This window comes from Myxine glutinosa, chromosome 3, assembly GCF_964187855.1.
Source record: "Myxine glutinosa chromosome 3, kmMyxGlut1.1, whole genome shotgun sequence".
NCBI lineage: Eukaryota > Metazoa > Chordata > Myxini > Myxiniformes > Myxinidae > Myxine > Myxine glutinosa.
Window position 1 is genome coordinate 72,211,144 of NC_136263.1, and position 26,055 is coordinate 72,237,198.

At 41.3% G+C, this 26,055-nt stretch overlaps 1 protein-coding gene across 2 annotated transcripts in view; it reads right to left on the bottom strand.

The window, feature by feature from the left end:
* Positions 1-26,055, bottom strand: part of EBF3 (EBF transcription factor 3) — a 199,182-nt gene that overhangs the window by 156,146 nt on the left and 16,981 nt on the right. For both annotated transcript variants that reach the window (XM_068110645.2, XM_068110642.2), the window contains exon 4: positions 18,314-18,369. In XM_068110645.2, the coding sequence (XP_067966746.1) occupies positions 18,314-18,369 (56 nt within the window). The remainder of the gene's footprint in view (positions 1-18,313; positions 18,370-26,055) is intronic.

Consider the following 26,055-nt stretch of genomic DNA (forward strand, 5'->3'; position numbering starts at 1 on the left):
CGACTTGCCCAGCTGTTCCTTCTGCTATAAATTGAGAAATTTTGTGTGTGTGTGTGTGTGTGTGTGTGTGTGTGTGTGTGTGTGTGTGTGTGTGTGTGTGTGTGTGTGTGTGTGTGTGTGTGTGTGTGTGTGTGTGTGTGTGTGGTGTGCATGCGTGTGGCATGTTTTTGTGTAGTTTTATTGGAGCCTTCTGATATGGAATTTCTGATTTGTGTAGTTCTCGCGAAATGATTGTTATGATCTCATGAGTTAATTAGGCTAATTAACTACAAAGAATCCAGAAGAATTTCCATGTTTCTAAACGCACGCCATGTTAAGGTGTATAGAGCAGCGAATATTGTCGGCGACAATATCACCGACATCATAAGCTGGCGCGGGTTGTATGCCTTCCAACACAGGCACTGATTTTTTTTTTTTTTTTTTTGTATACAAGACCGAGGCTCGTGAAAGAGCTAACATTAATCACACAAAAAGTCAAACCGACACATAAAACAAAAAATAAGGGGAGCAGTAGACCAGATGGGGAGAGAGGGGAAGGACGCAAACACAACATTTGAGAGCAGGGACATCGAGAGAACTGTGGGAGGGAGAGGGCTTGGGGGGAGGTGGGATACGTATAAAACATATGGACCCTGCAAGGACTTCCAGGAAAGAAGTTGGAATTTCAAAAAAGTGTATCTGGGGTGAATTAGCGGGGGTAGAAAAGATCAAGGTTTTGGATGGGGGAAGATAAGAGATGGTGGTGAACAGCTGTTTTAAAGACCTGGAGGGAGGAGTGGGATTGAAGGGAGTGGGGGACTTTGTTCCAGAGGTGGGAGAAAAGGGGAATGAAAGAGTGAAGGTGAGCAGAGAGCCTAGATTTTGGCAGTTTCACCAGAAGAGGGTTGCTGGCAGATCTTGTGCGACCTGTAGGAATATTTGGGGACAGAGCACACAGAGAGCTGGGGGAGCAAGGCCGGAGAGGAGTCGGTAGAAGACAGAAAGCCCACCAACGTGATTTATCGTTTGTTGCATCATTCACTTTTAGAGTGTTTGTATTTCCAAGGGGATCGGAAGACGTGGTTGCTACATTATGGCGTACTCGTACCTCTGGTTGGGCCTCAGTTGCTGGTGCTGCTGCAGGCCTTCCCAGTGGGTGTTGTGCACACAATTATTATAATATGGTCTGTCGCAGTGATGGACGAAAATAAGTCCGTAATCTACCTCTTTTTATGATCTTCCATGACACTCACTCATTTTGTCTTCAGACAAAGTAAGTGATCCGATGTTTGTCGATATGATACCTCTGTAGACCGCAATCCGCATTGACCAGTTTCCTCACTCCTCAGCGCTCAGCATTGTTGGATGGACGAGTCCACTAACGTGCTCGACGAGGGGTGTTGACAATAGGATTGTACTATTGTGAACGTACCCCACGTCGAGCGATTTAATGAACTCGTCGATATAGCACATGAGTATCCACTATCCTGTACCCACACGAATAAATTGACACAAACATGAAGAGAAATTTAAATTCTGAGCAAACTGTACTGCAACCATTATAATTGTGCTCTGCTGTAAACGAGTTTTAATGTAATGCTGTATATTTATGCTCTGCCCATGTTTGCCTCATGCATATCATGCTCCATCCGTGTTTTTCTCATCACATATTCAATTCATGCTCCACCCATGTGTTGCGTCATCCCCACGGCGCTATCTTCACGTCATATCCGCTGGAGTGGCTGCTGCTGATTATTTCGCTTTGGACGGTGGATTTATGTGATGAAAGTATGGTTTTTACCGTCGCACTTGGAATGTTTTATAATAAAGCAAAAGTGATTTAAAACCTCTGAACGTTTGTAAGCCGCCTGGAACGTTCCTTGTTCAAAATAATCTGGACACGAGGGCTCTTCCAGGATATTCAGAGCTTATAATTTATCATAAATCCAGAGTGGAGGGGGGGGGGGTGCGCACCCACTGCACCCTCATCCTGGATCGAAGGGGGGGAGGGTGCGAACCCCCTAGAGTCCCTGTATCGAGAGAGTTACGACAACCCGGAATTAGAAGCCATTTTGTTTCCATTGTTTGCGCCACGCACAAGTGCACTGCCCGCTAGTGTGTATACATTGTGCGTAACCTAGTACAAAATTTGAGTGCCCACTTTGTGTAATTTGTGATTTGCACCTTGCCCCTCGCTTTTGATATGATTTTCTCTTCGTCCAAGATAAGAATCGGATTTTGTTTATTGCAATAATCTTTGTTCAGAAATGTAGTTTTATGTGGGGAGGAGAGGGAGGAGAGGGGGAAAAGGAATAAAAGGGAAAGAGGGGACAGGAAGTGCCGATCATTTTCTGGACTACCTTGCTCTCTTGCGTCTTTCTTCTCTTTTCTAAGCACTTGGAGGCTCCGGCAATTTACGCTATATAAATTCCTATTGTTGTAGCAAGATTGCCTTAAAACAATCTTGACAAATGACAGAAATGTTGATTTTAAATATGAAAATTAAAAAGTAATTTGACTTTTCATGTCGGCGCACCGGGAGAAATACATATGCACAATTAAATTGTAATTATATAAAAGGCCCAGAAATTGCAATCCAGACTTGCAATGGAAGAGTATGCATGTAAAACATACCCGTTTTTCATAGCAATGTACAATTAGTTGTATGGTGTACATCTAAACTATTCCAAATTACATACATGTACATAATAATAACAATAATAACAGTATTGATATAGCGCCTTAGCATGAATGAACAAAGCGCTTCACAACATATCTTGAAGACTACAACTTACATTACACAATCTTAGAAGAATACGACTTAAAGCTACTTTTCAAAAAATACAATTAAGTTACTTTGGAAATAAATGTGTTTTGAGTTTTGATTTGAAAGTTTTTATGTTGTGTGAGGTCCGAATAGTTATAGGTAGTTTGTTCCAGAGGGCAGGTACTGAGTTACAAAAGGCTTTGTCCCCGTATGGCATATGAGTTCTATTACAGACGAGGAGAGTCTTATCAGCGTGTGATCTTAAGTATTTGGCGTCATTAGAATGAGTGTGAGTATTAAAGACAATACTCACATTATTAAGTATTATTAAAGACAACAAACAAAGCCAGACAATAAAATAGAGCGTTCCTCGTATGTATTCAATGCAAGGCCAGCAACACGCGAAGATCGGAAAGTAAACAACATGGCGTCCACAGACCACGTGACCAATTTTTTTCAGACTCTTCATGTGGCAACTCTCTCTATACAGGGACTCTAGCACTCCCTGCACCCCACCCCCCTGGATCACCCTGCACCCCTGCACACACACACACACACACACTCTCTCTCTCTCTCTCTCTCTCTCTCTCTCCCTCTCAAACACACACACACACACACACACACACACACACACACACACACACACACACACACACATTGCTGTGTTTCCTCTACTCTACCAAACCCAAGCCTCGCTGAACTCAATCATTTATACAGCACCATATGGTGCAATGCGAAGTGGTTTCTCACTTGCGCATAGTCAGTTGTAGTGTCGAGCTGACGTCACAAAACACGTGTATACATACTGACACCTAGCAAGTCAAGGTGTGACATATACAGACTTGGCATTTAATATGGAATATATTTTTTTTTCTTGACTTGGGTTTACTTTCTTAACTCAGTATATCAATCTGGTGAGTTTCTTTTACACTTTGGTGATTTATTTGTTAAAAGAACCATGTCACTGATTGTCTGTCGCAGCAAGAAGTCAACAACAGGATTATATCACAGGTGGTGTGGGAAAATGTACGGACAGGTGCATTTGATGATTGGCTTCACAGTCGGGTATACAAGGGTTGTTGCGTTCTGTATTAGTGGAAAACAAACTGCTGCACATCTCCAAAAGTTATTGCCGCTTCCTCTGGAGATGGTCCGTCAACTCGACAATGCTGTTTGTCATGGAGTGGTGGCTTTACGAAATTACGGCATGAAACAGCGTGCTATTGCTCGGCAGTATGGCATCACTCAAGGTCAGGTGTCAAAGATCCTGAAACGAAATGCTCAGAGGGGTGTCCCTACTCCAATACCGAGGCCAAGACGTCCCCGCAGAACCACAAGGAGGGATGATCGCCAGCTGCACCGGTTAGTCCACAATGGCCGTACCAAGTCAGCTAATCGGCTTAGGGCTGAGTGGCAGCAACTGACAAATGTGCCTGTATCCAGAAGGCTAGTCAACCAACGACTGGTCCAAGCAGGCTATCGTGCCAGGCGTCCCCTGAGAAAGCCACGCCTGCCAGACAACACCGCCAGCGCCGATTGCAGTAGGACAGAGAGCACCGTCAATGGCAACCAGGACACTGGAATCACGTGATCTTCAGTGACGAGTCTAGATTTCTGGTCTATCGTCAAGATGGCCGCGTCCGAGTGCACAGACAAGTGCATTAAGCCTACAACAAAGATTGTGTAGTGCCAAGAGTCCAAGCTGGAGGTGGTGGGGTGACCGTTTGGGCTGCTTTTCATGCAGGGGGCAAAACTGACCTGGTTGTTCTGAATGGAAACCTGAACCAGTTCAAGTACTGGGCCATTCTGGAAGAAACATTGCTTCCATTTGCTCGTGCAGCCTTTCGAGGAAACTTTGTCTTCCAAGATGACAATGCACAGTCTCATCGTGCTCGCATGATCCAACACTTTCTTGCTGACCGTAGTGTAGAGCATATGGAGTGGCCTGCCATGCCCCCGGATATGAATCCGATAGAGAACTTGTGGGCAGAATTAACGTGTCAAATCGACCACTTGGACCAGCAGCCGACCTCTGTGTGTGAATTGCAGCAGGCTATTGTCACTGCATGGCAAGCGATTCCTGTCCAAACCTTGGCAAATCTCGTGAACAGCATGCCTCAACATGTACGTGCTCTCCTGAATGCTCGTGGGGGTTACACGAATTACTGAACTGTAATTTTACTGTCAGTAATCCCAGTCGTAATTTAACTTTTGTTTTTGTTAAAAAATTTTTTGCCTAATGTGCAAAATAAAGAGATACTTCTGGAAAACGTACAGAAGTTTAACACAGGACTGTCCATGAATTGAGTTCGGTATCAGTTTACATCACTTTCAAGGATCAATTTATTTGTTTCGAAATGTCAAATGTGGTTTTTGTTTCTTTTAAAGGTCACATTAACAAAATCTAGAATAATTTCAACATAATTCCAATGAACTTTTGGTTCTAAGTCATCTTGAAAAGTAAGTTCACCCCCACAAAAACAAAAATTCCATATTAAATGCCAAGTCTGTAGATGAAGCTTTAAGACAAAAATGTCGCAGATAATCTGCTTTAATCTACACGTTGGTCTTGTTCATTGATGACACATAAATCGCTCAGTTTCACAGAATGACATCGGAAGACCGTGGTCGAACAGCTGAGCAGGTTGATGCTGGATCAGGTAACATCTCAACAGCAAATGGTCACCGGATTTCACAAAAGATTATCACAACTTTTGCATTTGTCTTAAAAATAAATGAATATTCTTGGTAAAAGTAGAACTTGGTAAATGACACTTCCAAGGTGGCATCCAAAGCCAGTCGTGGAAAAGCATCCTCCATCATGTAAAGTCCTTCCTTGGCACACCTGAAATCATATCCACATACAAGGCCTTCATCTGCAACTTGAGGGAGAACTGCTCTCCTCTCGGGGTTGGCTCCCTGTCTCACACCTTGCTCAGCCTGATGCCGTGGAAACCTAGGCCTTCAGCATCTTTGGAATCTCCCGTGATGAGGTTGAATCTATGACCCTGTCACTTTCATATTGCAGACAAGTCAGTGGTCTCTCTGTCTTCTATCGCCCCTTTCTGGTCTTGCACCCTCTGCACTCTTCATGCTCTCCCCTCCTCTCCCAGGTTTCTACAGGGTGCACGAGGTGCGCCATGAACCCCATTCTCACGAATCTCCCAAAATTCAGCATCACTACTCACCTCCACTCATTTGTTCCTCTTTTTCCCCACCACTGTCAAACCAACTTCCACAACCTCTTCAATCTCATTCTTCCCTCCAAGTCTTCAAGGCAGCAGTTCACCACCATCTCGGATCATCCCACATCCAAAGCCATTATATTTTCGGTACCCATTAACCCACCTCTTTCCAAGTTTCCAGTTGTTCCTTCTTGAGAGTTTGCTGCTGTATCCATTTTGTCCAGCCCGTGTGTCCTCCGGCAGCCATAATTCTTCCCAACATCCCTTATTTGTCTGAGTCTCCCTCTATTTTGTCCCTCAAACCCTGCCGTTGGTATGTCCCCTCCCTCTCTATTTCTACTCGTCCTTTTCTTCTGTTATGTCCTGATACGTTCTATGTTCTAGTTCTTCCATGAGTCTAGACTTTGTATTAAATACAATAAAAACAGTACATATACATTCAAAGTGCACCGCCCCATGCCAAATAATTAAATATCCTACAGCGCCGGCATTGCCGGGGCGCCTCCGGCTTCATGTACATATACAGTATGTATATACTGTATAGCTACACAGGTACATATAGTACATACAGGTATATACATAGTACAGGTATAGTACACAGGTATAGTACATACTGTATAGCAGTACATATACAGTATATACATACTGTATAGCCTCCGGCACCCGGCAATACCACGGTGCAGCTCATAGAGACTGCATTGGGAGGGAGAGGTGTACAATAATTGATTGATTAATTGCATAATTAAAATCAATAAAAGATTATCATAAAATATTTTCTTAATCAATTGGCTAATAGCATAACGAAACCACTAGTGCTTCATCCGAAGATGTATCTTTTAGAAATTCAATTAAATAACTCATTAATAAAAAAATAAATAATTAATTGATTAGTCAATAAATAATTAATCGATTAAATGATTAATCAATAAATCAAAAATATCCTTCATAGGCTCATCACTTGGTCACTGTCATGTCCAAATATTAGCTTCCGAACTCAAAAGGTGCCTGAGATATTGCCCAGATGAGAAAGAAAATAAATAAATGATTAATAATGAAAGTAAATAAATAATCATAAAAAAATAAAAGCGTTAATCAATTGGCTAATATAATACATAAACCACCACCATTTTATCCGAATCTGTAACTTCCAATTTTTTTAAATTTTATTAAGGCATTCATCGAATAATTAAATAATTAATCGATTAATTAATTAATCAATAAATCAAAAATACCCTTTACAGTGAAATCACTTGGTCATTGTCATGTCCAAATATCAGCTTCCTAGCTCAAAAGGTGCCTGAGATATTGCCAAGATGAGAAAGAAAATAAATAAATGATTAATAATGAAAATAAATAAATAATGATCATTAAAAAATTAAATTATTAATCAATTCGGTCCCAAAACACATAAACCACCACCATTTCATCAGAATCTGTAACTGAATTTTTTTATTTTTTTTTAGCAATTAATCAAATAATTAAATAATTAATCGATTAATTGATTAATCAATAAATCAAAAATATCCTTGATAGCCACATCACTTGGTCACTCATCTCCAAATATTAGCTTCCGAGCTCAAAAGGTGCCTGAGATATTGGCCAAATGAGAAAGAAAATAAATAAATGATTAATAATGAAAATAAATAAATAATAATCATTAAAAAATTAAATTATTAATCAATTCGGTCATAGAACACATAAACCACCACCATTTCATCAGAATCTGTAACTTAAAAAAAAGAAGAATTTAGTCATTAATCGAATAATTAAATAATTAATCGATTAATTGATTAATTAATTAATTAATAAATCAAAAATAGCCTTTGCAGCCAAATCACCTGGTCATTGGCATGTCCAAATATCAGCTTCCTTACTCAAAACGTGCCTGAGTTAATGGTCAGAAGAGAAAGGAAATTTGGTTAATTAAATAAGTACTTAATTAATCGCTAATAATTAAATAACTCCTCAATTAATTGATTATTCAAAAAACAAAAAATATCTTTTTTGACAAAGGACTTGCTCACTATTGTGCCGAAATTTCAGCTTCCTAGCTCAAAGGATGGCTGAGATATCACCTGGACAAACAAACAAGAAAGAAAACAAACAAACAAGAAAACAAGAAAACAACCAGAGTACTCCCTTTCAGCGTGCGTCACTGCCGAGCCCCCTTCGGTGCCCGGCAATGACGATTTGCAATGCTTGGAGATGGCATAGGAAAGGTGCGGTGTACAACAACCAAAGTGAAAACTGAGTACTCCCTTTCTGCGTGTGTCATTGCCGAGCCCCCTTCGGTGGCGGCAATGACGTTATGCAGCGCCTGGAGATGGCATAGGAAAGGTGCGGTGTACAACAGTTGACCGATATCCAGAAGATTTGTCTGCACTTTGCTTCAGTTTCAGAACAGAAATCAAGTCTGGTACAACCCTCCGATTTGGCCAGACAATGTTACGTTAAAGAAGCTGTGGCAATATGCAGTCGTTACATTGAGAAACTTTTGTGTTAATGTGATAAACAATGCACCTGGTTGAGATAATAATATGATGTAAGGTAACTTGCACCGGTGATATCCAAGTTCAGAAAACTACATGAGATACGTTCCCCCAAACTCTCTCCACCTCACCCTTCCTGCAATCCCCAATTCCCTGACCCAATCCAGGATATTCTTGCCTCGATTTATACACCTTTATAAAAATGGCGTGCTGGAAATTAAAGGAACTGAGATCTCACTCAATATCACTCTCGTTTGTATTTCAGGTTTCTCCATCATTATGACATACTGTCTCCATTTCAACTGCTTATTATTATTCTTCCTCCATTTATATTTCCTCCCTGCTGTGTGATATGCCGAGAGATTTCCACGCAGACATTCCAACATATATCCAGTTGAAGGACACGCTCGCCTCGCTATGTCGGGGGCTTTTTAGCGTTATAACCTCGATCCGTGGGGAGTCGTTTAGATCTCACGAGGCTGTCGTTTCACACTGCGGTAAAAGTGGAGCCGGAGGGTACGGCGCTCGATTCCACCTCAGGGTGTGGCACTTCAATCCAACTTGGCGTACGACTCTCGAATGGACTGCTGAGTAAGGCAATCCACCGCAGGGTAAGGTGCTCCATTCTACCAAAGGCTATTGTACTCAAACCTACCGTATCCAAACTTCTGCGACTCGGAGCAAACTCGGCATTTCTGGCTCATTTTAACCACTTTACAGACTGTTTACCTCCAATCCAATACTTCTCTCCCCTCTGGGCTGGTGTACCTGCGTCACACCTAATTCGGCTTCACGCTGTTGAAACCAAAGCTTTCAGAATCATTGGAATCTCCCGCGATGAAGCTAACTCTGAGAGGGCCTTTCACTCACTCACCGCAGGCAGGTTGGTGGTCTTTCTGTCTTCTACCGACTCTTCTCCGGCCTTTCTCCCCCAGCTCTCTCTGTGCTCTGTCCCTCCCAATATTCCTTCAGGTCGCACAAGATCTGCCAGCAACCCTCTTATGGTTAAACTGCCAAAATCTAGGCCCTCTGCTCATCTTCACTCCTTCATTCCCCTTTTCTCCCGCCTCTGGAACAAACTCCCCCACTCCCTTCAATCCCACTCCTCCCTCCAGGTCTTTAAAACAGCTGTTCACCACCATCTCTTATCTTCCCCCATCCAAAACCTTGATCTTTTCTACCCCCGTTAATTCACCCCAGATCCACATTTTTGAAATACCGACTTTTTTCCTGGAAGTCCTTGCAGTGTCCATTTGTTTCTACCTCACCCCCACCAACCCCCCCTTCCCACGCCTCCTACCCCCAAGCCCTCTCCCTCCCACAGATCTCTCGATGTCCCTGCTCTCAAATGTTGTGCTTGTGTGCTGCCCTCTCTCTCACCCCATCTTGTCTACCGCTCCCCTTATTATATGTTTTATGTGTCCGTTTTTTTTTTGTGATTAATGTTAGCTCTTACAAGAGGCTCGATCTTGTATACAAAAAAAATAAAATGAAAAGTGAGGGTACATGGGAATCAAGCTATAGATGCTTGTGGTTGGGTGGTGATCAAAAATATCCCAGGCTCGCCAAATCAGCCCACTGAACCCATGCATTGCGAGCAGCAAAGGGTTTGAAACATGAGAGTCAATCAAATTTCTGCACATGCAGGTACTCGGGTGCAGCATGTACAGATAGATACTCGTGTGTGTGTGCGTCACTGCTCCGCGTAATCCTAACGTGCGGTGGTACATCGTGCGAATGTAGCTTATTGGGGTTCGCCCGACAAAAAAGGTGCAAACAGCACATATGATATCACTGATGTTACCTGTGCGCACGACACGCCATTCAAAAAAATTGCAATCTCGTCTGACTAGATGTTTGTATTGCAGGTTTCGTGAGACTACAAACAACAAACAATGAAGACTGGGAGAAAAGGGAGCATGCACATTGTGGTGCATTGTGGTGCACAATCAAACCTATTCACTTGTGATTCAAATCAATTGTGATACAAAGTCCGAATACCTCTCGCTCAATTTTGTAACCACTTTTTAAACCAACAACAACAAGTTCAAGAGAAATACATGACGTAAAGATCCAAAAATCTAATAACAGTGTATACATTTCTACATTCTACACTCGGCAAGTGACCGCTAAAAGAGGACGTCAGTGAGAGCGCGAACCAACAGGGAGTCCAAAAGGTGTGAGATATAAATTCCTTCACTATTCACATGAGTATCCACATCTATAGTCTTACCTGATAAACATTCAGTGACATAACGTCTATTAACACTTTACTTGACTTGTCTGGAGTATTCACTGTACGATATTCCTTTCACTGCGACATTTTACCTACCTCTTAAAAAGTGGATCAGTGTGTGTGTGTGTGTGTGTGTGTGTGTGTGTGTGTGTGTGTGTGTGTGTGTGTGTGTGTGTGTGTGTGTGTGTGTGTGTGTGTGTGTGTGTGTGTGTGTGGACTGTACACAAAATACATGATTCTCTTTTGGGGAGTATTTTGATACTTCACCTCCCTCCTTTGATGCTCAATGACCCTTTGCTTGATCCCCACCCAACAAATATGTGACTGTGAATGAGAGCAATGTCGTCTTTTTATTTCAATCACCTTCCATTACGCAAGTATTTCTTTTCCGATGGCATCCGACAGCTCAGTCAATGAGTTAGTGTTACCCTTCAGCTCCATCCAAATTTTACAAACTTCCAGTTGAACTTCCTGCTTTCTCCTTCTCTGAAATGCCTTCCCATAGCTTGGAATTCACGATTTAAACAGCACCTGTGTCATTTTTGTATGAATTAAACCAAAAGCAAGGTCATTCCAAATTGACATGTCCAGTCATGGTGAATGCAAATCCAAGATGTGTACATGAAGGTATGAAGATGGTGTCAGAGGACTGTGGTTCTGACATCATCCTCCCTTCCCGCACCCCCACCAATGACACTCTGTTATGCTCCGGGAAACCACCCCCTAAAGTGGCACATATTTTGTGTTTGATTCATACCGACAGCACTTGCACAAATATGTTATATATATTATATTATATATATATATATATATATATATATATATATATATATATATATATATATAATTTAAATATATATATATATATATATATATATATATATCCCGGTGTGTACCCCGGTTTAGAATAGGTACACCGTATCCCTGCGTGTCGTAAGAGGCGACGAAAAGGGTTGGCGTCAGGAAGGGCATCCGGCCATAAAAAACATTGCCTCAAAAAGAGAACCATGACAATTACAACTACATATGGGCAGGGTACAGCCCGAAGTACCCCGTGGGGGACCCCACTCCCTCTCGTCAAAACTCAAGGTGGGGAACCCGATCGAAGCAAGGGTGGAAATCATTCCATTTATAACGAGGAAAAGTCTGATGCCCGATGTGGAGATCGGTTTCTGAGGTTTGGGACATGGAATGTAGGGACAATGACAGGGAGATCAGGAGAAATGGTGGAAGTATTGGTCAGAAGAAGAGTGGACATATGTTGTGTGCAAGAGACGAGATGGAAGGGAAGTGGTGTGAGAATGGTGAAGGATAGGCAGGGACAGAAATACAAGTTTGTGAGGCAAGGGTGCCTGGAGGGCGTGAATGGTGTTGGTGTCCTGTTTTCTGAGGAGTTTGTAGACAGTGTGGTGAGTGTGACGAGAGTGAGTGAAAGGTTGATGATGGTGAAAATGATGATTGGAAAGCTCTTGGTGAACATCATCTCAGGATATGCTCCGTAGGTTGGTCGGAGCGATGAAGAGAAGGACAAGTTCTGGTGTGCGATAGAGAAGCTGATGGAAAACGTGAAAGATGAGGAAGTTGTTGTGGTTGGAGGAGACCTAAATGGACATGTGGGAAGGAGTATGGACGGTTTTGAGGGAGTTCATGGGGGTTACGGATATGGTGTGAGAAATGGAGAAGGTGAAAGGATTTTGGAGTTTGCTGATGGAGCTGATTTGTTGATTTGTAATACTCAGTTCCAGAAAGAGGCTAATAAGCTTGTTACATACACGTCAGGTGGGTCGACGACAACCGTTGACTACCTGATGGTGCGTAGGTGAGATAGGGGGCACCTCCGGGACACAAAGGTGATCCCGGGGGAAGAGGCTGTTTCACAGCACCACTTGGTTGTCTGTGACATAAGGGTGAAAGGTGCGAGGAGAGCTCGGCGGGCGAAGTACCAACCGAGAATGAAGGTGTGGAGGTTGAAAGAGGTGACAGTGAGGGAGGCATTAAAAGAGAGGCTGAGTATGGTCGAGGATGATGTGGTTGAGCTTGAAAGTGGTTGGATGTCAATGAAAGATAGTCTGTTGGGAGCAGTTGGTGAGGTATTTGGATGGACAAAAGGACCACCGAGGCACTCGGAAACATGGTGGTGGGATGATGAAGTTGGAAAGAAGATTGACGAGAAGAGGAAGAAGTTCAAGGAGTGGCAGAAGGCAAAGGGTACGGGAGCAGAAAAGGCAGAGCATGAAAGTTATAAGGCAGCCAAGAAGGCTACAAAGAAAGAGGTAGCAAAGGCACAAGAGGCATGTAGGAAAACGCTCGGAGAACTCTTGGATTTGGAAGAGAGTCAGAGAGCGGTATTCAGGATTGCAAAGCAGATAGCGAAAGAGAGGTGCGATGTGATGGGGGTGAGTTGCTTGAAGGATGAAGTGGGACAAATCGTTGTGGACCCAGATGGAATTAAAGGAAGATGGAAGAGATATATGGAAATACTGTTGAATGCAGAGAATGAATGGGATGGCAACATAGAGAGCAACCCAGTTTTAGGACCGGCAGAGAAGATAACCGAGAAGGAAGTTGAGGAAGCGATAAAAGCAATGAAGAGTAGAAAAGCGGGAGGGCCTACGGGAGTTGTGGGAGATATTTTGAAGGCAGCGGGAAGTTGGGGTGTGAAAAGAATGACAGAGATCTGTAATCTGGTGGTGAAAGAAGGCCGCATTCCAGTGAATTGGGAACTGAGTACTCTCGTCCCTCTATACAAGGGGAAAGGTGACCCTCTGGACTGTGGCTCGTATCGAGCGATAAAGTTATTGGAGCATGGAATGAAGGTATTGGAAAGGGTGTTGGAGAGGAGAATAAGGAAGAAAGTGAAGATTGACGAAATGCAGTTTGGATTTATGCCAGGAAGAGGAACGACAGACGCGCTTTTTATTGTGAGGCAGTTGCAGGAGAAGTACACGGAGAAGAGGAAGAAGTTGTTTCTTGGGTTTGTTGATCTGGAGAAAGCATTCGATAGAGTTCCACGTGAAGTAGTGACATGGGCATTGAGGAAGTTAGGAGTGGAGGAATAGTTGATCAGAGTAGTGATGGCAATGTAAAAAAGAGCGTGCACAGCTGTAAGGATGAAGGACGGGAACAGTGGTGAGTTTGAGGTGAAGGTGGGAGTGCATCAGGGGTCGCTACTAAGTCTACTACTATTTGTAGCTGTGATGGAGGTGCTGGCTCGGAACGTAAAGGAGGGTTTACCGTGGGAGTTTTTGTTTGCAGATGATCTGGTGTTGATTGCAGAAAGTATGGATGGACTGAAGGAGAAGATGAACAAGTGGAAGGAATGTATGGAGACAAAAGGTCTGAAGGTGAATATCGGAAAAACGAAGGTGATGGCAAGTGGTAAAGCATGTGGTGAGGTGGAAAGAACTGGGAAGTGGCCGTGTGCTGTGTGCAGGAAGGGTGTGGTAGTGAATTCCTTTCAATGTACAATGTGCGCTGAGTGGGTTCATCAAAAATGTCGTGGTCTGAGAGGGTCATGAACCAGTTTGGCAGCTACATTCAAATGTAAGGTGTGCACAGAGGGAGCTGCAGATGGAGGAAATGTTGAGTTGGATCTTGGAGACGGCGTGAAGCTGGAAGGTGTGAAAACATTTTGTTACCTAGGAGACATGCTGAATGGAGAAGGTGGATCAGACTCAGCAACGGTTGCTCGAGTGAGATGTGCATGGAAGAAGTTTCGGGAACTGAGTGGCGTGCCGACGAGGAGGGGAGTGTCGTTGAAGCTGAAGGGAAAGGTGTATGCTGCATGTGTGAGAAGTGTTATGATTTATGGGAGCGAGACATGGGTAATGAACGTAGAGCAGCAACGAAGGCTGGAAAGGGTGGAAAAGCGAATGGTTCGGTGGATGTGTGGAGTATCGTTGAGAGAGAGGAAGACAAATGATGAATTGCGAAAGATAATGGGAATAGAGCCTGTGATGGATGCTGTGAAGAGAAACAGGTTGAGATGGTTTGGTCATGTGTTGAGGAAGGATGAAAGTGACTGGTTGAGAAGAGTGATGGAAATGAATGTAGAAGGAAGTAGAGGACGGGGAAGACCGAGAAAGACTTGGCTGAAGATGGTCGAAGAAGAAATGCGGGCAAGGGGGTTAACAAGGGGAGATGCAGAAAATAGGGCAAAATGGAGAATATTGTCATGGAGACCGCAAGGCTAACCCCCGCTCTTGCAGGGAAAATGGCCTTAAAATGCCTGTTGTTGTTGTTGTTGTTGTGTATATATATATATACAGTCATGTGAAAAAGTAAGTAGACCCCACGTAAAGTTTTAACTTTTTCAACATATTTCAACATACAGCTATTTGATCTTAATTTCAACAATATTGAGAGATAAAGGTGACATAATATAACAAATATCATGAAACATTTACATTTTGTAGTCCATTGTATAATTTAAATATACATAAATGCAAATTTCGCATGTGGAAAAAGTAAGTACACCCCATGAAATGTTTTTTTTAATCGTTTTAACATATGTGGACATATCAATATTTGATCTTCATTTAAACAGTATCTATAGATAAAGGTGATCTAATTGAACAAAAAACAATGACAAATTGACTTTGCAATAATTTATTCAACAAAAAATTGTTGCACAGCATGCACAATTGCATGCACAGCTCGTTTCAAAGCCCCCCACAACATCCCGATGGGATTTAGATCCGGGCTTTGACTTGGCCTTTCCAGAACCCTCCATTTCTTTCTTTTCAGCCATTCCTTGGTGGATTTACTGGTATGTTTAGGTTATTGTCATATTGCAAGGTCCACCTTTGGTTGAGCTTCATCTTTCCGACAGATGGCCTCACATTATCCTCAAGCACCCTCTGGCACAATGAAGAATTCAAAGTGGATTCTATGATGGTGAGCTGCCCAGGCCCTGATGCAGCAAAGCTGCCCCAAACCATAACATTTCCACCACCGTGCTTTACAGTTGGTATCAGGTTCTTGTGGTAAAATGCTGTCTTTGGTTTTCGCCAAACATGTCTTCTGGTACTGTGGCCAAATAGCTCTACCTTTGAATCATCTGTCCAGAGCACATTGTTCCAGAAGTGCTGGTCTTTGCCTCGGTGTTTATTGGCAAACTTTGGTCTTGCCCTGATGTTCTTTCTGGACAGCAAAGGTTTCCTCCTGGCACACCTCGCATGAAGATCGAATTTGTGCAGCATCTTTCTAATGGTAGACTCGTGCACTTTGACATCAACAGTGTCAAGAGCTACCTGTAGGTCCCGTGATGACATTCTGGTGTTCTTGGAGACTTCTTTCAGCATCTTGCCGTCTGCTCTCGGGCTGTCCTTTCTCCGGCGGCATGGCCTGAACAAGTTGGCAGTTGTTTGGAATCTTTTCCACTTGTAGCTGATCTTCAGGACAGTCGAATGATTGATTTCAAATTGTTTGGAGATCTTTTTAAATCCCTTCCCAGACTCATAGGCATCTATAACCTTCTTTCTGAAGGCCTCAGAGAGCTCTTTTTATCTAGGCATGGTGACGCCGCACACTTCATCAACAAAGAGCAAACCAAACGAAATGTCTGAGGTTTAAATAAGACAGGTTCCTCCAGTATCCTCTCTGACGATGTTCTAATCATTTGCACCTGAGCTGGTGCACCTGATTCTAATTTTAGGTATTTGAAGCAGCGATAAATGTCGGTGTGTACTTACTTTTTCCACATGCAAAATTTACATTTATGTTTATTTAAATTATACAATGGGCTACAAAATGTAAATGTTTTATGATATTTGTTATATTATATCACCTTTATCTATCAATATTGTTGAAATGAAGATCAAATAGCTGTATGTTGAAATATGTTGAAAAAGTCAAAACTTTACATGGGGTGTACTTACTTTTTCACGTGATTGTATATATATATATTTTTCAATTTTTCAATAATTTTTTTTTTCAACTTCAATTGTTTATAAAATGTGATATCACGTATATTACAAATACATATGTGCATCATAATTGTTTGAATTGTGATTGGTGTAAACTGTAAACCATGACAAAACAACAACTCAGGTACAGTCATTTATCTATACATCTACACATCTGGGCAGTGTCTGTGTTGTCACTTAACGACTCCCTGAAACTTTTGTTTCCGTGGTTGTGAAGTGTTTATAATAACGTGGTGGTGGTTTTGAATCACGTGGTGGTGGTTTTGAATCACGTGGTGGTGAGGTGTTTTTAAATGACGTGGTGGTGAGGTGTTTTTAAATGACGTGGTGGTGAGGTGTTTTTAAATCACGTGGTGGTGAGGTGTTTTGAATTAGTTGGTGATGAGGTGTTTTTACTTATGTGGTGGTGAGGTGTTTTGAATGAGTTGGTGATGGGGTGTTTTAAATTATGTGGTGGTGAGGTGTTTTAAATTACTTGGTGGTGAGGTGTTTTGAAATACTTGGTGGTGAGGTGTTTTGAATTATGTGCTGGTGAGGTGTTTTTAATATCGTGGTGGTGAGGTGTTTTGAATTACGTGATGGTGAGATGTTTTGAATTACATGGTGGTGAGGTGTTTTGAATTAGGTGGTGGTGAGGTGTTTCGAATTACGTGGTGGTGAGGTGTTTTGATTTACATGGTGGTGAGGTGCTTTGAATTACATGGTGGTGAGGTGTTTTGAATTACGTGGTGGTGAGATGTTTTGAATTACATGGTGGTGAGGTGTTTTTAATTACGTGGGGGTGAGGTGTTTTGAATTACGTGGTGGTAAGGTGTTTGGAATTACGTGGGGGTGAGGTGTTTCAAATTACGTGGTGGTGAGGTGTTTTGAATTACTTGTTGGTGAGGTGTTTTGAATTAAGTGGTGGTGATTTGTAATCGTCCCAAACTTCCAGTCTGCACCTACCCCTCCCGTATGTATGTGCTGAGGGGTTCTTTTTTGAATTTCATATATTTTTTCAACCTAAATCTTCAACCTAAATTGCCTGTAAAAATGTAATATCACAAACACTACAAATAAATTTGTGCAAAATAATTGTTTGTGTTATGATTGGTGTAAATCATGACAACACAGCAACTCAGGTGCAGTCATTATGCTCAGCTAAAATAAGCCCGTTCCTCAGTAACGACACTTGGTGAGGCGAGCGATATATATATTGTTGCGTGAGCGATATATATATATATATCGTGAGCGATATATATATATATATCGTGAGCGATATATATATATATATATATATATATATATATATATATATATATATACTAGCCAAGCTAGTATATATATATATATATATATATATATATACATATACATATATATATATATACATATATATATATATATATATATATATATATACATATACATATATATATATATATATATATATATATATATATATATATATATATACATATATATATATATATATATATATATATATATATAAATGTATATGCTTTTTTGTGTATGTATGTAAATATATATATATATATATATATATATTATATATATATATATATATAATGTATATGTGTATAAATATGTATATGTATGCATAACTTGTCTACTCATAATTTGTGAAAGCTCCGTCGGATCTCAGTCCACACCTTGTAAATATAGTTGGCAGGTGAGGAAGATATGTAATGTGGTGTGATGTAAGCATGTGCGCCACCCTCAAGTTTTACCTGTTTCGTCATTGAATCGATGAGTCTGACGTAAATATCTTGTTCCGTTCGAATTCCTGAAAAGGCGGCAAAGGAAAATTAGAATACTGTATAATATATTCATTTGTTTTCTTCCCCTTTATCAAAGCATATATGTGTGTGTGTGTGTGTGTGTGTGTGTGTGTGTGTGTGTGTGTGTGTGTGTGTCCATCCGTGCGTGTGTGTGTGTGTGTGTCCATCCGTGTGTGTGTGTGTGTGTGTGTGTGTGTGTGTGTGTGTGTGTGTGTGTGTGTGTGTGTGTGTGTGTGTGTGTGTGGGTGTGTCCATCCGTGCGTGTGTGTGTGTGTATGTATGTATGTGTGTATATGTGTGTGTGTATATGTGTGTGTGTGTGTGTATGTATGTGTGTGTATGTATGTATGTGTGTGTGTGTGTGTGTGTGTGTGTGTGTGTGTGTGTGTGTGTGTATGCGTGTATGTGTGTGTGTATGCGTGTATGTGTGTGTGTATGTGTGTGTGTGTGTATGTGTGCGTGTGTGTGTGTGTGTGTGTGTGTGTGTGTATATATATATGTGTGTGTGTGTATGTGTGTGTGTGTATGTGTGCGTGTGTGTGTGTGCAGTTTACAAAGTTTACGTAAATTATTACAGCTCTTTTTGAGGTAATGATGAAGTGACACTGGCCTTGATTGTTTGCAAAATGGACATAGATATGCACAAACTGCTGGATCTGAGTCAACAGTTTGCTTTAAATATATGGAGGAATGTAAAGAGGTCGGCAATTACACGTCTAAATGGTACACCAGGTGTACAATTCAATTATGAAAACACTTATTGATGCATCCATCGCAAAACTGTCACAGATTTCATTCTCGCTTTGTGAACCGCGTGTACAACACCTGTGGGTTTATGGTTTTTTTGTCCTTTCTTGTAAATGTATCTAAATTCTTCCCATTATGCCTGTGGCCTATGTTGAACATACAATGCTGATCATTTGTACATGGAGATGTATATTATTACACACAAAATACTGCATTTAGCAGCTTAATAAAACTGTAAGTAGTTATGGCCGATGATAAAGGTTACGTTTCACCCAATCGACTTGAGCTGGACAATCAATCATGCGTTGTCATCTGATTCAAATCCATTGTCAATTGGACATCTCATTTACAACCCCACCCTTAATTAGATTGTTGTGAGTCTCGAAGGGTGTGTGTGTGTGTGTGTGTGTGTGTGTGTGTGTGTGTGTGTGTATGTGTGTGTCGGCATTTGTTGATTGACTGATAGAATGACTGTTTATTACCTCCGCTACCAAAGGTGGATGGAGGTTATGTTTTCACCCCTGTCTGTCCGTTTGTCCGTTTGTTTGTTTGTGAACAAGATATCTCCAAACGTTGTGGACGGATTCGGACGGAATTTGGCAGAAATGTAGCGTATGTGATACGGACGAAATTGTTAGATTTTGGTGAAGATCCGGATTCGGATCCGGCTACTAGAAGTTTTTAAGTGATTCTTCACCATTCGGAGATCGGGCCAAAAACGATGCATAGCAGGATATCTCAAAAAGTTGTGGACGGATTTGGACGAAACTTGTTGGACAGGTTTTGTGTGTGACAAGGAAGAAGAGATTCAATTTTGGGGAAGATTCAGATCCGGATAGTAAAAATTTAAAAGTAATTCTTCACTATTGAGTGATATGGCCAAGCAGGCGGAGGTGCCGTTCTATTTATCTATTTCTACAAACATCAACCGTCACCCTAGGTAACACCCACGACCAAACCACATTTACCTCCTCCCCCCTCCACCATCTTCTCATAATCCCCCTTCAACTGTCACCCGAGCTAGCAATACGCACGACAACCCCACACCTCCCCCCCCCCCCTCCCCTCCACCCTCTCCCCAAAATCCCCCTTCAACGGTCACACTAGCTAACAATACTTACGACGACCCCACACCATCCTCTTTCCTCCCCTCCACCATCTCTTCACAAAGTGCCTTTCTACTAAGTGCCGTTCTATTTATGGCTAGAATGACGGACTGTTTGGACACCACTGACGTCATGGACCCAGTGGTTTGTATCCATGGTCTAAATAGTGGACCCACTGTTTAGAGAGGTTCTGGGTAGAAAGGGTCGAAACGCCGAAGAATAACGGAGCCTATCTGATAATCCAGACAGTTAGAAAAGCAGTCAATCATGAACTAATTGGTTAGTTTCTTACATTAGGACTTCACCTATTGAGGGTGCCTTCAACTATCCACCATGAGGAAAACTGGCATGAGCCACATGACTGGTTATGGCATCGATTTGAATTTATACTTGGTGCCAGTGATAACTCCCCGACTCATCATTTGTGAAAGACACCATAGAACCTTTAACGACAACCGTCAACTAATGCAGCAGGTAGATGCCCAGCTTGACTACCATCCAAGAGATGACACATCCTGATGCAACAAACTACCTGCAAAACACCAGGGTGACAGTTTATAGTGAGATTGGGAATTTAACCCAGATGGGTGAACATACCTCAGAGCTACCCTGCCAGCCCCACTTTCTAAGGTTTGCTGCCTAATTGGTGCAACCCTTTCATCTCCCATATTGGGCTTCTCTCACAGAGATTCTGAATAAAATGCTACGGTTTCTGTTCACCGCCATCTTCTTGGCTCACACGGCGCGATCGATGGCTCACAATATGACCAATGGTCAAGGCGAGGCGTTGATCACCAGGTGATGTAAAATGTATACATGATATGTCGACACACTGCTCTAAACAAAACGAGTGCTCCTGTATATATGAAGGTACAAAATCATTTTATGAGGACCTAACTGGGGTACCTAGCGTTGCCCAGTGCTGTTCTAATCCTGTTGGCATTTTGACATTAAAAAAAAAAAATTCTATTTTTTGTGGGGACCGAAAACATTTCCCTACATCCACTAAGAAATGGGGTTGGGGATCATTTAGTATTACCTTTCACATAGCTACCAAGGTTTAGACACGATGGAGCGATTTTTAAAAAATCCAACTAAAAAAAAAGTTTTTTTTGCCTAAAACACTCGCTGGTACTCAAAACAATCTTGTCATTTTGATATGAGGCAGGAATATATCATTACTTTGTAATATGGTGGTTGTTTGGGGCACATATTTTGGCAAAGTTCAAAATATGTTCAACCATACCCCCTAATTTTGATATTTTGGAACGAAACATAGCTTTTGAACATTTTAGGTTTATTCGTCTCCTACTTTTGGTATCTCAGTGTAATTTTTGGTATTAGCTAGTATCCTAAAGTAGGTTTGTAACATCAGCTACATTATATTTCACAATGCATGCAAACTTGCTCCACACTCTAGGTTTATCATGATCTCTCGAACAAATACGATCTCGATCTCGGCACTCTGTGGTCCTTAAAAACATATTTATTCCAATTTTAGCAAATATCACATTTTTTGGCGAAGCGAAGCGGGCGTATAATAATATTTCGGGTGATAACACAGAGATGGCCGAGAGTTATACACTGCTATCACTTTTTTTTCATATCTAGGGACATATATCTTGCTAAAAATCACAGTGAGCCTTACTCCATCTGTATGGTACCGACCGGTCAATTTGGGGGGTCTGGCTCATAGCCTATGTATCTGGTGCTTAAGATATATTCTGGAAGAAGAAGGGGGAAAAAAACAGCAAAACGTACAAATGGAAATACATGGCTCAATTACAAACTTTAGATACTGAATTTCATAAACTCTGTCTTCATAAAACAAAGGAAGTGATTGTACAAAAGGCATGTGAAAATTGAGCGTCTTAACTTCCCTGATTCCTAGCAAATACACACATATATATATATATATATATATATATATATATATATATATATATATATATATATATACATACATATACACATACATACATAATATATACACGCACTCATATATTTGTTTATTTATTTTAACTTTTCCGGGAGATCTCACACAGATTTTACGGGATGCCCTTGAAACGATGGCTCTTCCTTCGGGTACTATTTGCGTTCTGCCCGTGAAGGCACCATCTGTGTAGGAAATAAACTCATCAAAACTGCTCACTGCGGTACCAGGGCTGAGTCCACACCTTATTCAATGCATCTCATCTAGTTTATAATGTTTTCTGCTTGTCCCAGCTTGTTTTTTTACCCACACCACCTGGTATATGAACTATGCGAGATGTTAGTCCATTCATTGTGGTTGACTTTTACTCTATTCTCTTATTACAGGAGGTTGTTATGAATGAGTATGGGTCCTCCCCTTCTCCTCTCCTCTCAAGTTTAGAACATCAAATTCTTCTTCTTTGTAAACCACTATCTGCCACAGTTTAGTGTTTGTGTATGCGATTAGTTCATTCTTTCATCCATATGTTCTAGCCTCCTGCATATGTATATACGTAGATACGATGAAGCAATCTATAAAGCATAAAGCATTTCCACCAACACAAAAATAGTCAGCTGATTCGATGTATTGCACTCTGCGATTAGGATCATGTCAACCGTCCAGCACAATTTCATAAAATATTATGTAATGGAAACATGTCACTCAAAGAAACAACACAGCTGATACACTTAATCTGTATGAGCTGTGTTAGTATCTCCAGAATAATGATGAAAGAGATTATTTTGCTTTAAGATGTCACATGAATTTCATTTAAAAGAGTTTGTAAAATTAGAGGTCATCTAGATATTGCATATGCAGCTATGGGTGAATTGAGAAAAAGAACGGGAAGTGAGAATGATTGGGAAAAGTAGAAAAATGGGGGTGGGAGAGTTGGGGAAGAGAGAGGTTTGGGAGGTGTGGGTGGGTGTAAGAAGAAATCAGAGACAATAGTAAAGGGTGAAGAGTGAAGGGAAACACATGGGGTATACTTGTGAGAGAGAGAGAAAGAGAGACATAGAGAAACAGAAAGAGACAGAGAGAAAGCGAGACAGAGAGAGAAAGAGAGACAGACAGAGAGAGACAGAGAGAGAGAGAGAGAGAGAGAGAGAGAGAGAGAGAGAGAGAGAGAGAGAGAGAGAGAGAGAGAGAGAGAGAGACAAAAACAGAGAGAGAGAGAGAGAGAGAGAGATATATAGAAAGAAAGAAAGAAAGAAAGAGAAAGAGTAGGACAGAGAGAGAAAGAGCGAGAGTAGGACAGAGAGAGAAAGAAAGAGAGAGACAGACAGAGAAAGATAGAGAGAGAGAGAGAGAGTGAGAGAACAAGCAAGACAGATAGAGAGAGAGACACCGACAGAGCGAGATTTAAAAAAACAGAGAGAGACAAAAAACAGAGAGAGACAAAAAACAGAGAGAGAGAGAGAGAGAGAGAGAGAGAGAGAGACTAAAATTTCATCATTCTTCGATACCTAAGATGTATATGGCTCTTCTGGCTTAAAACGTAGGTTGCTAGACTTGCCAAGGACACTTGAAATTCAAGCTATTGTATTCGACGCTCTGTTGTGTGGGTGGGTGTGATGGCTAAAGGATACGTTATGAATTGTCATAATCCAGGTGGTCATAGACAGGCTTGAAGGTTCTTAAAAGGATTTAGATGTGGTTTCAGAACTGGAGTAGAAAGCTGAAAAGGCCGATCGACATTAATATTAATGGAACTCGAGGAGGCATCTGAAAGATGGCATGAATGGATGTATAAACGTGATTTTATCTTTACCCCCACGTGGTATGCGTCCTGTAATGTAAAAAAAGAACAACTCGCACGAAGCTATAGATGAATGCTATGATAAATGTAATTATAACGCAACATGGCAACGTCCTTTATTAGATCGCATCAACCTTATTCTGAAGTATGCAGAAGATGCACGAAGAAGTTAACGTTTATATTAAAAAAAAAAAAATCGAACGAGTTGTGGTGCAACCACAAACAAAAATTCCCAAAGATGCCGATTTGCTATGATGTTCCTTGGAGCCGCAGCACGCTAATGAGAAATAACTTTCTTAATAATGATTTCCTTACATTGAGATATTTATGACTAGCTGAAAGCACCGGCGTTGCCCGGGTTATTTTTGAATGAATTTACTACTATAATTCAGCTTTTACTCGCGGCTGTAGACGATTGACTACTATAATTCAGCTCAGCTTTTAATTGTGAAATGGGCCCAGCTCGGCCGAGGTGGGCCTCGACCGGCCTCGCCACCTAACCTATAACCTTCCCGGGGCCTGTTCCGACATTTTTGGTTCTTTTTGAATTAATTTACTACCATAATTCAGCATTTACTCGCGGCCGTAGAAGATTGACGACTATAATTCAGCTCAGCTTTTAATTGCGAAATGGGCCCGGCCCGGTCGAAGCGGCCTCAACCGGCCTCGCCACCTAGCCTAAAACCTTCCCGGGGCTCGTCCCGACATTTTTTGTATTAGAGGTTTCCTCCTATCTTTCACCGTTCAGGAGATTAGCTTGCGCAGACAAACAAACAAAAACTTTCTTTTATAATATAGAGAGATAACGAGATATTTTACCCTGTTTAGTCCGAATATATATGGTTTCCTTGACCTCAAGAGTGTTGGTAAAATAGCTTTAGGATAGGGCACTCGACATTCAGTTTTCTAACCTGGGGTCCATTCCTGACGCGAATATGAATATAAATTGTCACCTTGTTGTTTCGCAGGCAAGGTGCTGCATTAAAGAGCATGCAGTCTTATGGATGGGGCATTCAGCTTGGTGTCAAATCTGTCAGCATTGATTGCTGGTGGATGATAAAGAACCGAAGGTGTGTTTGGCAAAAGAAGAAGCGATTGTCGCTGGCACCTTGACCAATTTCCTAATTTGTGCTCATGGGGGCACAGCTGCAGCGAGCTCACTGGTGATGCAACCAACAGGCCAGATAATATATGTATATTTCTATTTTATATATATATATATATATATATATACATACATATATAATTATATATACACATACACACATACATACATACATAAATTATAGATTAAATGAAGAGGTATTTTGATTTCCATGGAATGAACATGGAGTAGAAAGGAACTACAGACTTGGCATTTAATATGGAATATTTTTTTTGTGGGGGTGAACTTACTTTTCAAGATGTCTTAGAACCAAAAGTTCATTGGAATTATGTTGAAATTATTCTAGATTTTGTTAATGTGATCTTTAAAAGAAACAAAAACCACATTTGACATTTCGAAACAAATAAATTGATCCTTGAAAGTGATATAAACTGATATCGAACTCAATTCATGGACAGTACTGTGTTAAACTTCTGTACGTTTTCCAGAAGTATCTCTTTATTTTGCACATTAGCCAAAAAAATTTTTAACAAAAACAAAAGTTAAATTACGACTGGGATTACGGACAGTAAAATTACAGTTCAGTACTTCGTGTAACCCCCACGAGCATTCAGGAGAGCACGTACACGTTGAGGCATGCTGTTCACGAGATTTGCCAAGGTTTGGACAGGAATCGCTTGCCATGCAGTGACAATAGCCTGCTGCAATTCACGCACAGAGGTCGGCTGCTGGTCCAAGTGGTCGATTTGACGCGTTAATTCTGCCCACAAGTACTCTATCGGATTCATATCCGAGGACATGGCAGGCCACTCCATATGCTCTACACCACGGTCAGTAAGAAAGTGTTGGATCATGCGAGCACGATGAGGCCGTGAATTGTCATCTTGGAAGACAAAGTTTCCTCGAAAGGCTGCCCGAGCAAATGGAAGCAATGTTTCTTCCAGAATGGCCCTGTACTTGAACTGGTTCAGGTTTCCATTCAGAACAACCAGGTCAGTTTTG